Below are 17665 nucleotides of genomic sequence, written 5' to 3'. Positions count from 1 at the left end.
GCTGGTTAGGCCCCAAATCCTGCTCATTCAGCAACTGGAGGCTCGGAGCATGGACTGAAAGGTTCCCTCAAAATCTGCCACAACATTACACTTAATTCCAGGCATATCTGTTGCCTATGCCTCATCTGCTCCATTACAGATGAAAAACCACCCCAAACAGCCCCACAAAAAACACCCCAAACCCAGAAAAACCCCAACACAAAACAAACACAATCAACTCCCACCACTCGTCAAAACCACAAAGAGGCAAGGCATCTGCCATGTTTGAGATGACATTATCCATTTATGGAACAGATTGCAGGGCTGACATTTAAAACTCTGCACTGGCTGCTTGCAGGTGTTGGAAACAGCATCATTTCCAAGTCTAGGCATCATCCATCAATTCAACAGACAACCACAAACCCTTACAAAGCTGTCCAGTTAAAAGGTAATTGTGCTGTGAGCAACTCCTTCCAGAGGACATCTTTTTACTTTGATCCTTTTGATTATTCTTACCTTGTCAGTACTTCTTCCCCATCTCAAGCTACCAAACACACAAAAACCAATTACAAACCCAAATGCAACAGAGCACTGAGAGCCCCACTGTTACTAAGTAGCCTCTTTTCAAGTTTTAAGTGAGTCAGGGATGCTAAGGCCTCTTTCACAAGGCAACCCTAAGCTTACTTTAGCTATCAAGCACCAGCAGAAGCAGCAGCGGCTCCCTGCCAGCAATTAGTGTTTTGCAAAGGAAGCCAGCTATTTTGAGTACTGCCTTACAACAGTACCTGTAAAAGCTTGGGCACACCTCAACTTAGAAGAAGCTTCCTGCTGAGCAGAAGCCACGGGACAGACTGAGGCACAGGTACAGGGATACAACGCTACTTACTGTGTCCAGTATCCCAGGCTATGAATCTTTTGACAAAGTTTACTCAGCCTTTTTCTCCCTACCAAGCATTTCAATAATACAATCTACAGACTTCTACAATTTTTTTCACAGGCAGCACAGAACTGTAATCTGGCAAATTGCTTCCCCACTAGACTCAGATTTAATGCAAAACAGGCACCTAGGGAATTTGAAAGTGATGGTTCTTTATCAAGCTTGGTACTTCATCTCATCAGCTACTACATTGTAAGTAATATTTTCTGCACATGGTTTATGTGCAGATTTCTAAGTTTTACATGAATCACGACATTTTTATTTGGGTATATATATTTATATTTACATATATATTTATAGATTTTAAATAGGTTTTTATATTCATATATAGAGAGAGAAAGGGAATGACTTAAAAAAAAAACCTAATCTCTCTCTGAACTTAGGGCATAATAACCGTAGTTATTGTCACAGCATTGTGATGAAAAGCAGCTCAAGGCTATGATTGGCAAGCAGCTAGGTATTGAGAAATTCTCTGAACTTTTCAGCTCTTCAAAAAATTTGCCTTTAAAGTGTCTGCTATATTTTTCATAGCAAATATGCACCTTGTTTCTTCTTCCACAAAAAAAAAGATGCTCACCTCTGAAGGCATCAGCAATAAACATTCATTTTTAATATTTAGGCTGCAGCAATTATTGTGATTTTTAGTTATACATTAAGCCTTAAATTAACTCTGAATTATGAAGCTGACTGGCCAAGTGACTAAGATTTGTTTACAGATGACCATTTTCTTCCAAGAGGATTTGACAATTCCTTTCCCATTAAGGGAAACAGGAATAGTTTTCACAGCCTTAGCGGTTGTAGGCTGAGACTGCCGGCAGTAAGGTGAGTTGGCACAGATAGCACAGAGGGGTTTAGCTGCAAGAACAGCTTCTGCCTGTCCCCTCAGAAAGTGGAACAAACCCCCTTGTTTTAAATTGGGTTGTGTAAAGCAAACATGCTCTCCTGTATTTATTGAGTTCTACAGGATTTTCAATGCTGATTGTCCATTCTCCAGCCTCACTTAAAGGACACAGGGTTGTTATTGATGGCATTATTCTACTTGGTGAAGGTAAATGAGTTACAAGTAAAATAATTTTGACAAAATACCTTGTTCAAGTGCCATTCCTTCTGTTGTGACAATACACCACAAATCTGCCACTTCACCCTGGTAAACTGTCGGGTTGTCAGAATGCACCGAGACATTAAACACGGGACCTAGAAAAGAGTAACCACAATTGTTAACGACAGGTTTTTATTCAGGGTCCAAAATCTTTCTTGCATGTTTTGAAATATTCTCTGCTCATTTTTAGAGAAAGAACACTGAAACACGGATAAGCGGTTGTGTCAGCTTTTGCAAAATAGTTATCCATTTTTAGCCATTAGCTCCTACACTAAGACAAAGTACCCAAACTGCCAGACCTGTCACCCAACACAGAAGCTGTTGCCCAAACCTGGCATCTACTGTCTTGCACAAAAAGAGCCAGTCTTCCACTGATGACTCCTGTAAGAGCACAAGAGTCCAGGTCTTCAGGCTAATCCAACATGGATCTTTTTGGTTGAGGCTGTTGATAGGAATTCACATTAGAGCAAAATTCACAGTTCAGTATTTTAACAATACAGAACTGAAACACAGACAATACAAGAAGCGCATCTCATAACACTTCCTTGGGCTTTCCTTCAGGCTCCGCCACAGATAGCTTCTTCTGTAGAAGATGTCTCAAAGCCTAAGCATGTAATAACTCCGTCAGCTGCAATGTGGTGATGATATTGATGAAAACCATTAGGCTGCTATGAAATGCTCAAACACCATTAACAATGTGTGGCATTGACTTCTGAGGTGCTTAACCCAAACTTCCCCAAATTTTGACAACAACTACATCTCTGGTGTAAAATTAACAAAACCACAACTGCTCAGATATGCTAATGTTGATAGTACTGTCTATTTCACTGGGCAGAAACTGAAGCACGTGTCAAAATACCCTTAGTGATTTCTCTACAAAACAAAGCAAATGAGGTGAGTAGCAAGGAGGAAAGCTTATGCTAATGGTGGCTTTGGAGGAAGGGGCCATGGACTGAAGAAGGAACTTGGGAGCCAGATTTACCTTTTCTAGAATCCATTAGCTGCTATCATTACCTGGCTCAGCTACCTCTGGAACAAGCAGCATAAAAAGGAAGGACAGAAAAGCTGCTGGAAGATTTGCCCTCCTCCACTCTTGTATGTCACTGTTTTAGTACAGGAACTGTAAATTTCAAATCCACTGAAGATCAGTGGCAAGCAAGGCTTTTGATGGAGAACATTTAATGAAATCATCCAACACACCCCACTTGACCCTTGCCCTCCCAACATGTTTCTGTGGAAAGCTATGCTGATAACTCACCACACTGAACGTACTTATCACATCACTTCCAGACTGAGGTTCTGGAAAGAAACTTGGATGTTCTGTAAAGCTAGAGCTGTCATTTTTGGTGAAACTATTCTAGACTACAAGGGCCTGGCTTGTCTTGGTCAGCACAGATTACACAGCACACTAAGAAATGAATTACAATGCAATAATTACTCCTGTGGCTTCCAAAATTCCCCCCACAATTTCCGCAGGGAAATTGCGCTGCTTTTTATTATGCCATAGATTTCTGACAGCCCTCTCCTCTGTCCCAGAAGCAGTTGTACTTTGTGTACAAGGGAAGTATGTAAATATAAAATCCCGGAGGGTTGTACCATTTTGACATTAGAAGTCCTCTCTATCATAAATTAAGATTGCAAATTACCCCACCAAGCAAGGATACAAGGGTGATAGAGATGCAGTAGAGGTTACATGTGGACTACCAGATGAGACTCCTACATGCTTATGCTAGAACATATCTAAGGAAAAAAAGAGACCCAGAATACTTCGAAGTTCAGCTCTTTAGGTAGTGACTTCACAAGCAGGCTGCCGCTCAGCACGATGGGATCCTTTTCTGGGGAAATGAAGAGAGATTAATCTGATTGTTTCCTCAGCCTCTACCCAAACTTCTCCCATGTAAATTCAATTTATTTCCCAACATTCACATACACACACCCAACCATATTCCTGTTGCAGCTCATCTATTATTTGTATATCTATATATTTACATATATATATTTATTTTCCCATATTTTCCCATCATCTTCTTCAGAGTTGTGCAGAAAGAAATTCAAGGTCCTAGGAGTCTAAAGGCAGCATGGACCAAGGCACTCCAGCCAGCTGTAACCACAAAACCCTCAAGTGGAGTGTGAAGTGTCACAGCAACAGAAACAGACTATCAGACTCTGTCAGGAACATCCCTGCATTCACAGTACACGCACTGACCAATGGCAAACTGGCACCACAATAATCCTGGTACTGCCTATAGCTGAGGGTCTATCCTAGGTCCCAGCAGCAAGTGAGGTGACATTATGTCAGGAATATGGGACATGCTCTACTCCAGGAAACAGGCTGTGTTCTGGCTATATGCTGAAATGAACTGCATGATCCCAACTTCATCAAGCTAAGGATGGGATGCCTCACTCCTGCCCTGGAAGGGTAAACAAGGACAGACATATAGACAGGATTTCTCAGGCTTTATTTCTAGTTTAAAAATCCAGGCATCTACTGCATCCAACAGACACTGGCTTCAACACCGGCATGCCAACAAACCACTAATGGAGAAGGGAGTCTGAGTATTCCTGGACATTGAATGTCACGAAGGTAAAAGCTAAGCTTGTTTGGTCAGTCAGCCAGGAAAAGCCATGTATCATGATAATGCAGTACTCCCTACATACTCTTCAGTTTTGGGTCACCAAACACATCTCTACTCTGCCTCCCGCATGAAGAGTCAAAGCTTCCTGGACTGTAAGAAGGCTGCTAGGCAGCACCTGCTCTGTCATTTCACGAATGCACTTCCCTTCAGTAAGCCACAGTTATTCCCCTATTAGGGTACTTCTCCTGCAAATTACCATCTGTACCTACAGGGAGAAATCACTGCCCTGTGTTAGAAAAACTGGATTTCAACAGTGTTGAGAAATGTGTCAAGTGTTGTGCTTTTCCCCTCTCCAGCTGAAGAGGGAAAACTATTTTTAAACCTAAACTGTAACACAGCTATAATACCTCACTGAAAGTCATCTGCATGCCACCCTTCTCTGTAGAAGGGTTCTGTGTTTGTTTGCTTTTATTTTAAAAACACACAACTGACCAGTGCTTTTAACCTGATTATAACTTGTCTGATTTATGTCCCCAGCTTAAAAAATTTACTCTGGCTTCAGCTGAAGCTGTCTGGCAACAAGATGAGAGAAGAAGGAATCAGCTGTACGCCCATCTCCAGCAAAAGCAGCAGCAAACCAGTATTTGTTAGTGGGTTACTAGCAAAACCATTACTTTATCTAACTGGGCATCTGCTTTACTGCAGGCTCAAGAAAAGCAGCTGCGCAAAAACCAGCATGAGAGCAAACACAGGATGATTCCAGACACATTTTCAAGGCTCCTCAAGACCTTCTGAGAGAGGTCACAATGTGCCACAAAAGCCTTCTGCAAGGTGTGGATCCTGTTCGGTTTTTTTTTCCGCCCCTCATTACACCACAGTATTCAAGATCTGGATCTAGATCTATCAAGCAGTGCTTGGCACACAAAACACATGTGCTTTTCTTAAGTTTTTACCCTCCAAGACAAAAACAAAACCAGAAAAACCTCAACCCTAAGCTTGCAGATGCAGGCACGTGATAACAGGCAGCTCCCAGCAGACACTGGTCTCAGCATCACCACACTCAAGCACTTGCAGCATCCAAAGAAGGTCTGGGGATGTAACATGAACTCTGCCTCAATGAGATCTGAGTTCAGACTACATTAACACTGAGAAAAATAGAACTTTAGAGCTAATGGATAATGTGCCTTTGCTCACCTCACCACTTGTATTTAACAGTCTGAAATATTGTTATTGGCACCTACTGGTCACTCAGGAGAATAAACAAACCAGAATTTAGTTTCATTTGCCAGGATGACAGCTCAAACATGACTGTAAAGCTCATCAAGAACAAAGCTAAGTTAAGCGTAGGAAAGCTGCTCAGGACTTTGAAAGCTGAGAAATAACTGGGTTTTAGTAACTTCAGGTTTGAAGACAAGCCCTCAGTTAATTCAGAAACTAAAGGGCACAGGCTTACAAAACAAACCAGCACTCTCAATTGTACGAGCTAAGCATTAACCTTCCTGTCCTGGGTTCACCTGTAGCAGTCATTTTTCTCCTTCTTGGTAGCTGGTGCAGTATTGTGGTTTCTTTCACAAACTGATGGGGTTTGTATTATAGTTACTGAACTGTTCTTACCTCAACCCATGGGGTTTACATTCTTTTGCTTATCCTCCCCTGGAGAGGAAGAAAGAGGATATGTAAGCAAGCAGTTGCATGTTTTTGAGTTACTAGCTGGGCTTAAATCATGACACTTTCCCTAGATTGCAGTCTTCTGCCGAGACCTTTGATTTAAACTAAGCCAATAAGTAAGCTTAGATACAGCTTGTAAAACAAATTTTATTCTTTATTAAAGTATTAACAATTCTATATTAAAAAGCATCAGCAGTCAAGATAGGAGTAAAACGTTTTCAGAGCATTTCTTGACTTCTGAAAACTTGAAAAAACACTGTATTTTAAACAAAGTGAAGAAACTGAAGTTAGAAGTTTACTAATACAAATCTAGGTGTGCTTAAAGAGAAACAATAGTAGAGATCCAATTATTTAGGTCCTAGGTGACATTTTGATCTTTTCTGTATCATTTTAGCAAGCTCTTTTCTGAAAAAAAATAAGCTATTTTCTCTTTACAGACATGAACTGCCTTTATTTTCCAGACAAGTAAAGTAGAACGTAGAAAGGTCAAGTAACCTGACTGACAGAGATCTAGAACAGGCTGCTCCATTCAAGATGCCTGCACCCAGTTCATTATCTAGCCAGGAGACTGCAGTCCCTGCATGCAGCTTCCCTATCTGGAGTCAGCCAACACTGCTGACCACAACGGGTAAAAAACCTGATGCAATCGACAAGTTCTGTCTTCCAAAATATTACCCGTATCTGCCCTGGCACCAAATCATTCACTCTTGAACTGAGAATCCCATGACCTGCTTTCCTCCAGATAATGAGCTCCTTCACCCCCACTATTCCAGCCCTCTGGCCTCTCCCTGCTTCTTCATGGAGCTGATCCCTAACAAATTTTACCCCAAGCCTCATAATAGCTGTTACTGGAAGAAGCCCCCAGTAGTTTAGTCTGTGGTTTCCATTCCAGCTATAAATTAATGCACATAGGAATACAATGACAAAGCACGTTTCTGCCTATCAACAGTGGCAGGAAAATACCAGCCTTTCTTGTCAGAATTTGTGCTGTATTGCTCTTTATACATTTCCATGATTAAGGTTTCTTTCCTTTAGGAATCTTTCCATTCTCCTTTCCTGAAACTGAGTATATCATGGGGTCATTGCAGGGCATCATTTCATTTTAATTGCAAGTTTAACATCACAACTCAGCTCATATTTCCAGCAGTTCCCAGTTTATCTCAGCTTCATCCAAAGTGAACTTGCTGTGCAATGAGCTCATGTGCAGATGTAATCCAGAGCTGAAGATTTCCTTGAGACACTTCCCTTAAAGTTTTATTTTTGCCTCTCCAGAGCTTTCTACCCTCTGCTGAATGGCACAGAGCAAGCCAGTTCAGAGCACAGCCAAGTTCCAAATTGTTCTCTCTTACAACAAACTTCTCAATACCAGATTAAAAGCTTCCTTCTCTCTGCTATCTTCAAAGGAAAGTAAGTCACTTCTGTGGAAATCCCTGCGAGCATATAGTGGGTGAAGCCACGCTAAACTCTAATCTGGGTTATTGGGTTCAGGGTAAAGGGGATAGAAAATTAAAAGGAAAAATGCCAAAGAAATATTTTTGATGCCAGGAAAATAAAAAAAACAAACAAACAAGCAAAATCACACAAACCATCCCCAAAACAAACAGAAACTAAACAGCTGCAGTCAGCTGGAGCCATTTGATGCAGGTAGCTGTGCACAGACCTGCAATCAGATAAGCACTCTGATCTCAAGCAAGTTCCCAACTACCTGACAAATACCTTTACATTAACATTTCAGATCATTAACCAAACGGAATAAATATTTCCCTCTGCAACAGCAAGTGGAGAAAGAAGAGAGGAGGTCTCTGCTTGCAGCCAGCAAGCTCTGCCTTGAATGGAAAGAATCTGAGCAAGACATTTTCCACAGATGTTCATGGAAAAGTATTCCAGAGCACTGCTACATTTTAAGCCTATTGTGGCAGGAAACACTGAAGTTTCATGTGCGCAGTCCCCAGCTCACATATAAAAAGCTTAGAGGCCTCCTGCCATTCAAGTAGATCACATTGCACAATGCATGTGCACACTGAAAAACTCTCCTTGAAACATCACTCTGAGATCTGGGAGGCAGTCAAACTGGAGGGAAGGATTTCCAGCCCTAACAAGTTTCCCCACCCTGTATCAAAGGGGAATCAATAAAAACAACCGAGAAAGAAGTTCCTCCAACCACTAAAAGCTTTATGTAAAGCCCTTTTAAGAGCTTTCTTCTTCTGAAAATGTTGCTTCTACACCCATCACCTCCCCACTTCATTTCCCATGGCACAAGCTGAAAATGCTAAGTCCAGGCCTTCAGAGTATGGAAGAGACTGCAATACCTTCTGGGTTTTGAAATTATACTGCCTTGTTATATCCTCTCCAGCAGCCACAGTTAAAATGTCTATTACACTTGGAGAACCTCAGAAGTCAGTGCAATTGACTTAATAGTTTCCCTATTAAGGATAAACATACTCTTAAGCTACTCATCACCCTCCCTTAAACTCAGGATTTAGCAGAGCGGTGCTCCCAAGCTTTTACAGTTGCATGGAGAGCTGCACGCCATTGCTTTTTCTGACCTTTTCCTGTTAGTATTTTCCCTCCAGTTTTGGGCACCCTCTCATTCTCCCCAGAAACCACTAGCTACCTCAGCAGTTTCACCATTCCCATTCGGAAAAATCTGGCACCAACTTCTTTTTCTGAAGAACAAGTCTGACAGCTGCCTGCACGACAGGATGCAAGACGAAGGCGTGATATCTGAGCTGTGCTTTTATGGCTGCTCCACAACTTTGCCATTTAACTCCAACTCCCTGACTCAGTCTCATTTTGCATCAGAGACAGTGCACCTCAGCAAAACCAAAGTAACACACCCACAAAACGTCTTCTGTCTCGTATACCTGATTCCAAACAATTTTCCAAATAATAATTCCACAGTTATTCCATTCTGTGCTCAGCATGTGACCTCATCATGCCTAGAGATGAATGCCCAGCAGGGATATCTGAGCAACAACTGAAGGACATGAAGTTCATCCATCAACTGAAGAAAGGAAGGTATTCCAAGCCAGATTTTAATACATGCCAAGATTATTTTGGGAAATAGGTCTCCAGTAAATTGTGCTTGGGATCTCATTTCTCCCTTCGTTCTTTTGTAAAGAATGAAAGGCTGCAAGGGTTTCAGGACCATCCCTCCCCCCTTCTCCAGCCCTACTACTGGAATTCACACATTCCCAGGGCAGTTCTATGGACTGCCTCCCTTTCTTCAATCCACACTCCAGAAATCCTATCTGAGTGAAGAGGCTGGGAATGTGATAGCAAAAAGAAGTCAAGACTAAAACAGTCACACTTCCCTCCCTTGCATAGCTCCCAGGTTTCTCTCTGAACCATGGATATTAATAGCATACCACCAAACTTTTTGGATGGGAGTTCAAAGTGACATCACACAAGCAATGCTGGGAGACATACCACTTTTGTGCAGGAAAGCTTCCACATAAGGGTTTTGAGGGGATTGGGACAGATTTCATTCTTGCTGGTTTCTTGCATCATCCCTTTGCAAATGCTGCATTCCCACTGTGCCTGACCCAGGTATCAAGAGTAATAAGGCTAAAACTACACAGCGATGTCCTCACTGCAAGGCTGTGCCCCTACACTCAGCCCTTGTCCTTTTCCCAGCGTGCCTAGTATTATAAGGAAGTGCAGTTTTCAGAAGTCACCTCATAGAGAATAATTGCCTTAGTTATGGATGCAATTGTAAGTCAGGCTGTTCTTGCCTAGTCATAGATACACCTCCTAAATGCCCTATAGTGCTGTTACAAGAATAGAATATAAGAATGTGGAATAGCTCATATGAAGAACAAGGGATGTGAGAAGAGACCTTCTTCCAAGCTGTGTTTGTGAACAGCAATGGGTGAGTGCAGAAGGTGAGTGCTAGAGAGTTCCAACATAGAATGCACCTTTGAGCTACGCTGAGAGCTCTTCAAAAGTGCCCAAGAGGTCACCAGCTTAGGTGACACCTCCACTCATTAGCACACCACCTTTATAAAAACAACTCCCAAGGCATCCCTCCCACGCAATAAGAAGTCAGTGTTAACATGCATCTCCAATGATCTAAACCAATGCTGTTTCTCTCTACCTCCCCGTAAAAATATACCAGGACTGGCAACAGGTAGGCTTCGCTACAGCTGAAGGGTTAGGGTTTCAGCTCTGGGTACTGATATTCATCCCAGTTTGCGGAGTTCTGTAATCCAGCCACAAGGGGCCTCTAAGGGCTTCCAGTGTCAGGATACACTTGCTGAGATGTTACTGAAGTGTTGCAGTTGTCTTGACCTGCCCATTTTCTGCAATTACATCAACAGGAAGGTGTGCTTAGGTAATCTACTGCTATCCTGATCAAGTCTGTTTTGGAACAGAAATCCAGTTTATATTAGTGTTCTACCAAAGCAGCCACTACCTAACAGCAATCTAGTGATAAAGCTGGTAAATGTGGCAGCAGTTATTCCATACCAAGAACCAGCTCTGAACCTGAAGGACCATAAATACTGCATTAGTAAAGAAAAACCCAGGTGTTATGATTACAGTGAAGTCAATAAACATCTTTCTGTAAACAAGCAATAGCACAAAGGACACAAGTACCACCAAAAGAGGCAGGCATAGCTCTCAGCCATCATACCATTTGGATACCCCTTCCATGTTCCAAAGAGTAGGTATTTCCCAGAGACAGACTTTCTGTCTCAGACACACCGCTGCCAGATTCTATACCAACCTGACATCTGGAAGTCTATCTGGATAGGGTTGGATAAGCCATTCACTGCTTCACGCCACATGCCACCACCACCCGGAGACCAGGCAGTCACCACACAGCGATAGAGCCCAGCATCAGAAATCTGGGTCTGATACATCCTGTAGCGGAACTCATTCTCCTGGACCTTCTCCAGCACCACACCATCCACACGAGTCTGGTCTGTCCAGTCTTCCAGCCGCACTACTGAATCCTGGTTCAAAGAGATGATGCGAGTAGTTCCATTGGGATTCGACTGATCTGCTAGTGGCTTCTCAGCTGTAATGAGGACGGAATAGCGCGGTGTCTTGATGTTTTTTGAAGACACTTTGCATGTCATCTCAAAGGTGTGGCCTGCTACAAAGAATGGCTTCAATTTCACCGCCTCCACTGTGAGTGTGTAATCTGAAGAGGGAAGGAAATAAGCCGCAAAAGAGGGGTTAATACAATAAATATGTGCAGAAATTTCTGCAGCAACTTTCAATCCAGAAGATTACAAAGAAGCAAAGTACAGACAAGTCCCAGCACATTTATCTTAACACGTATGGACATCCCAGAATGCTACTCAGCCGCATGCGTACACCAGTACACACCAGTTTGGGTCAAGATGCAAGATTTTAAACAAACACACACCAAACACTGAACAATTAATGCAATACACAGGTCACAGCATGACAGGACCTCCAGGGTTTTTTTATTCAAAAGATATTAGTCATATAAGATTTAGAGTCCTAGTTTGTCACCGGATGAGGACACTGCTAGAGTATTCGTGACTAGTGACAAAAGCTGCCACTAACTGAATGGCATCACTTAGTGTAGCTTCCTTTATTTCCCTGAAAACCTAACAGCAATACAGACCCACTCAGCTGAACTTCCAAGATTAGTTGAAACTGCATGATAAAGAAGTTGGGGGTAACAGAAGTCTCCATCCCCAGCACCTCCATATACACACCCCTCTGCATTTAAAAAGAAAGGTTCAGTAAACCTCTGCCTCCATCTCCATGTTCTTTTCTCTTGCTTCTCATGTATTCACCCAAGTACAAACCTACCAGAAGCCTTGATACTTCCTAACAGCCCATTTGGCAGAAAGAATGCCAGTAACTCTTGTTTCATTTCCTTCCCTTTCTTCAGCATTCTCCAAAGTCTGCCAGCTCCTCAACCCCAAGAATCCCTTAACTACAGGGTTAGAGAAAATTATACATCTCGGAGCATAGCCTCAAGACACAAAAAATACAAGCTCACAGGGAGAATATGAGGACTGACTGAAATCAGAACCACATAAATGAAAGGGAGTTGCTTGTTTCCTGGCACTGTGATGAAGAGGCACCCTGCACACCCAGGTTCTTCCCAAGGGAGGGAGGGCTGAGGCATAATAATGTAGCTTACAGTCTGTCCTGGGTTCAGCAGTAGCAGTCATTTTTCTCCTTCTTGGTAGCTGGTGCAGTGCTGTGTTTTGACTTTCGGCCTGGGAACAGAGCTGATAGCGATGTTTTGGTTTGGCCAAGGACTTTCTCAGTCTCATGCTCTGCCAGGGAGGAGGGGAAGCCGGGAGGAAACAGAGACAGGACACCTGACCCAAGCTAGCCAAAGAGGTATTCCATACCACAGCACGTCATGCCCAGGATGTAACTGGGAGTTAGCCGGAAGGGCTGGGGGACTGCGGAGTTGGAGGAGGTATGGGTCGGTGCTTGGTCGGGCTGGGGGGGGGGGGGGCAAGTTATTGGTCAGCTGGTGCTGAGGTGTTGTATTCTCCTCCCTTGTTATTTCCTTTATCATTGTTATTATTGGTTGTAGCAGTAGTGATCTGTGTTATACCTTAGTTACTAAACTGTTCTTATCTCAACCCGTGGGAGTTGCATTCTTTTTGACTCTCCTCTCCATCCCTTCGGGAGTAGGGGGAGGGCAAGAAGGGGGGGAAAGTGAGTGAACAAGCTGTCTGGCTGGGTTTAAACCACGACACAATCACTTCTCAAAGTAGCAGTGTTGCAAAAATAGTCAGTCGGACTTTCTGGGCTTACTTTGGTGCATCATAATTTCCCTTCTCCCCTTTATAAAAAAAAAAAGTGTAGACATGTTAAACAAAAAACTACACAGATCACTTTCATGCAAGGTGGAACTTCTCAGGAAAAGGGAAATAAGCAATGGTGAGATTGCAACACATCCCCCAAAAACGAAGTAAATTCAGTAATATTTATGCCCTCCCCACAAGAGCAACAAAGATAACTTGTCAAGATTACATTTCGCAGTGATTTTGCCTTCAAGCAGCAGTTTTCACAATGAGTAAACGCAGCCCACAACCGGGCTATGACAACTTTAAATCAGTACTGTATAAAGCATATCACAGTACAAAGCTATATTAAGAAACACCAGGAGTGATGAAGGCTGAGCTGCTTCTAGTGGTCTAGCTGAGCGCAGAATTACTTGATACTGCACACCAAAGCGCCATCACACTTCTACCCACTAAGTAGGAATATAAGAATGGCACATTTAAGCACACAGGGTACAATCACAATTGAAGTTGCACACATAGAGTCATTCTCCACTCCCTTGTGAGAGAGCTCATCATGCCTATGATTCTAGACTTCAAATCCATTTTTATCTCATTATGTGTCCATGAGATTCTGCTATCACCTTCTTCATAAGGTTGCAGCATTTAGAAGCCAGCACAGATCAGCCTGCCACATATTTTAGGAATATAGTAGACAATTATACTTTGCTCCACAAACAGAATAGCAAACAGCTAAGCTGTACTTTCCTGCTGCATATTGCTGCTTTTTAGGCCTTATGAGAAGGCTCTGGGCAAAAATTCTTCCTGATGCAAGCATTCTTTGTGCTGTCAATTTTCATGTCAGAGCACTGTGTCCTAGACACCCAAAAGAAATCTTGCATTTGGTCTGTCATACATGTGCTTAAGAAAAACACTTCCACATGATCATAGCAGTACAGATGTAGCTCAGAAGAAACAACTTGCCAAAACTGTTCTCCTCCAGTAGCAGCAGATGAAATTAGCATTCCAACACCCTTACCTAAAAAAGCAAGTAGTTGTCTCTGCATGTTACGAGAAAGAGAAGAGACCAAAGATTTGGCACTTAGTTTAGAAATAACAGTAATCTGCAAGGGAAGTTAAGTGGGAAAGAAAAGTTTCTTCATATTTCCTATATTAACAGAAACTATCCATCAGATCTTATAACGTAAGAGGGGCCAAAGACACCAAAGAACATTTTCCTCCAAGAACTACAGCTTAAGATCTCATTTCTACTCTAAGAATTTTTTTGCTCAGGAAGAGCTTCCTGTCTGTTACTATGCAGTGTGTTATACACCAGCAAGGGTTAAGTCAAATGGGTGTAGGCATATCACCTGTTTTCTATTCACAGGGCTTTCTGAATGATTAAGATGCCCTTACTCCCAATTAAATGTGATGGGAAGGCCTAGGCAAGCATTTAGCACAAGTAGCATTATGTTAAATACAATTACTTTGTAAATTAAAGACAGAAGTATTAACTAAACCCCAAATAATCCTTTGGGATTTAGAATTTCAGTTAAAAGATAATGTTCTCTTTTGCAAAGAGTTCCATGCAGAACTAAAGTTGAAAACACTGGTTTAGGAAAAAAAGCACCAGGTCTTTTAAAAAAAACAGTAACTGTTTTTTAAATGCTGGCAGTACTCACATTCAGTAAATAAAATTATCTTTTAAACTACTGAACTCTTTCCTGGGTTGAAATTCATCTACAAAGCCAGTCAAAAAAGTCTTCCTCCCTTCCTTTGCCCCTTTTTACTGATTGGAATTTGTACTCTAAGAAAAAAACAACATAATTGATACTTTTCATTTTTGAGGTGATATAAAGATGCTTTCTTTGTCACCTTGGCAGGGAAGAGGGTAAAACAAAGAAGTGAAACGGAAGAAACAAATCAGGCAGACCATGTCAAAATCAATGGTGATCTATGATAGCAACTGGCTGCATTTGTAAAGTTGAGTAAGCAGAGAGACGTGAGCATTATTGGTCCCAGTGGAACAAAATAGAAAAAGATGACAAAAAAACTATAAAGTTCTTCTTATATGACACACAAAAAGGACTGACATCTTCACATGGTGTTTACATTTCAAGCAAAGGCATCCTTATCCCAAATGTCCTCTGTGCTGACTGACCCACCAACACAACATGGAACCATTACTTTTTTATCAAAACCAGCCTTTTTCAAAGTGAGATTTCTCTGAAGTCCTTGGAGCACTGCTCTGAAGTTAACACAGAGAATGAAAGTAACGAAATTGTTGGGAAGAAAAGCCTCTATGTAGGCACAAGCTACCTAAGGAAGAGGCAAGTTTCTGTTGTCTCCCTAGGCAAACTCACGGGAATCTGCTGGGAGATTGGGACCAGAGATGCTTGTCAAAATAACAGTCAGAGAGCACAGGCAGCAGCAGATTAACTCCTTCATAGTTGCTGGCTACAGCACTGGGCTCACAGCCAAGTCCGGAGCTCCATGAATAGGATATGGAGAGGGACAGGGCATGCAGAGAAAGGCAACTGCTGAAAGCTGGGGGGGAAAGGGAGGATGTGCATGAGGAGTGGAAAAGCAGCAGGGGAAATCAAACCCTCATATTGTTTTCCTCCCCCCCCTTATACATATATAACATGCTTTTTCAGGAGGAGAAAGTGCTTGTAGGAGAGCTCGCTTTCAGATCATAAATATCCCAACTCTGAGTTTTGCCAACAAAACATATTTTTCAGCATGGAGACTGTAACATTTACATTTGTGTTGCAGAATCAGCAGCTTTTTTGGAATAAAACCAGAAACAAGGGAATGTTCACACCTGTCATGGTTTGTTTTCCCTCAGAAATGTCAACACAGGCTGAGACTTTTCAACTCCAGCTGGTCTTCCTAGCTGTTCCAAAGGCAATGATCCATTACACATGCACGCACATACATGCTCTGTGTTATGCCACAACAACTGAATGGTGACCAGCATTCAGCATTAATGAGAGATCTCATTGCCGCTGGAGAAGTCAGCTTCAGAGGGGAAAAAAAAACAAACAAACAAAACCAACATAGAATCACAGAATCAACTAAGGTGAAAAGACCTTTGTGGACCATTCTGTGGATGAAGTGGATACTGAGCAAGCAGCTCACCATTTCTCTTTCCACTAAAGCAGAATCACAGCAGAAGCTCTCCAGTTTGCTGATTAGGGATTATCACTAAACTGATTTCAAAATACTTGTCTCTGAAATAAAGTTCTCTGCCTGTGGATGCCTGAGCTAGCCCACTTCAGCCTGAAAAAAGGCCCCAATCCATGCAAATCACTGAATTACTTAGACCATCAAAAAATAAGTGGGGAACAGAGCAATCTGGTACTACTGTGCTCATGAACTTCCTCGGAAGTGTGTTCTAAACATGGGCTTATAGGAAAGAGAAAAAAAACGCCTCAAATGGTCAAACAGAAGACTGAAAGTGAATGACATTCCTCTCTTCACCTCAAGACAACCATGTTGCTAGCAGAAAGATGCAACCCATAGAGATCATAACACTCCACGTAATGAAAGGGTACAATGACCCCAGCATAGTGATGCCACACCTGCCACAATGACAGCCTGGCTCCTGGAAGTCTCAGCACAGGTTCACTGACATACCTCTGCTTTGCACTTCCACTCCAAACTGTTGCATAAAACTGGTGAGTGCTGTTAAGTAGCTACTTCCCTCCACAAATAAGAGGCCTTTACACTATGCGGTACTTTTTATCTTCTTTATAACACAGAACCCATTTCCAAAGCCCATTAGCAAGCTTTCAGCAAACAGGTGCAAGATTCCTACCTTGTGTTGCCCAGAAAATACTGACAGATGCAGAAGTCACATCTTTACTCTTTACCCAGCTGTTGTTTCGGTGCCTGCTCCACGCAGAGATGACACAGAAATAATCCCCTCTGTCGCTTTCTGAAGTCCACTGGATTCGGAAACTGAAGGTGTCAACAGCCTTTTTAGAGAATATAATTTCCCCATTCTGAGTTTGCTGTCTGCTCCTGTCCCCAAGCTGCAGAGTCCAGTCTGTGTCCATGGTGGCCAGGAGTTCCGCTGTCACCACATCATCACTGCGCAGGCGTTGTCTGTAGTACCAGGAAACCGTGAAGCGGATGTTTGCTTCAGTGTCCTGTGCATTTGTGATCCTGCAGTTGAGCTCTGTGGGGTCATCTGAAAACTTGGGTATTTTAGAGGCATTCAGAAACACCTCATAGTCTGGCTCTGCAGGAGAAGAAACCCAGAAAAAGAAGATGAGGAAAGTGCCAGAGCTTATTAAGAGATATTTCTAACTTCTAACATCATTTCTGCAAAAGTACCTGAGCTAGAAGCCAAATGTCAGAATATGAATTTTTCTTACAAGACCTGGGAACGGTGAACTTTGACTCTAGCTCTCAGACTTGCACCAGTCTGACACAAGTACCCTGAAGCCCGCATTTCTGAATAAGAGTTTCTATTTTGTATGTCTGGTCACACCATTTCAGAAAAATCAGGACTAAGATCTTGTTGAGCAAAATCATCCCCTTCTTTAGGCCTAGCCCCGAGAACCCACCATGTGGGTTCAGTTTCAGCTCAGGCAGTCACCTTCTGCACCTAATCGAATGCCTGAGGGCAGCCTGCAGCAACAGGGGAGTTATTCTCTAATTTTGGATTAAC

The 17665-nt window shown here is 42.4% G+C and overlaps 1 protein-coding gene across 1 annotated transcript in view; it reads right to left on the bottom strand.

The window, feature by feature from the left end:
• Nucleotides 1-17665, bottom strand: part of PTGFRN (prostaglandin F2 receptor inhibitor) — a 74692-nt gene that overhangs the window by 9834 nt on the left and 47193 nt on the right. The window contains exons 5-7 of the mRNA XM_062614654.1: nt 16808-17233; nt 10986-11405; nt 2003-2110 (exon numbers count right to left, since the gene is read on the bottom strand). Coding sequence (XP_062470638.1) covers nt 2003-2110; nt 10986-11405; nt 16808-17233 — 954 coding nt within the window. The remainder of the gene's footprint in view (nt 1-2002; nt 2111-10985; nt 11406-16807; nt 17234-17665) is intronic.

Source organism: Pezoporus occidentalis, unplaced genomic scaffold (assembly GCF_034315485.1).
Source record: "Pezoporus occidentalis ecotype Australia unplaced genomic scaffold, CSIRO_AGI_Poc_V1 ctg177, whole genome shotgun sequence".
Classification (NCBI taxonomy): Eukaryota; Metazoa; Chordata; class Aves; order Psittaciformes; family Psittacidae; genus Pezoporus; species Pezoporus occidentalis.
This window is presented reverse-complemented; position numbering and strand designations above follow the sequence as displayed.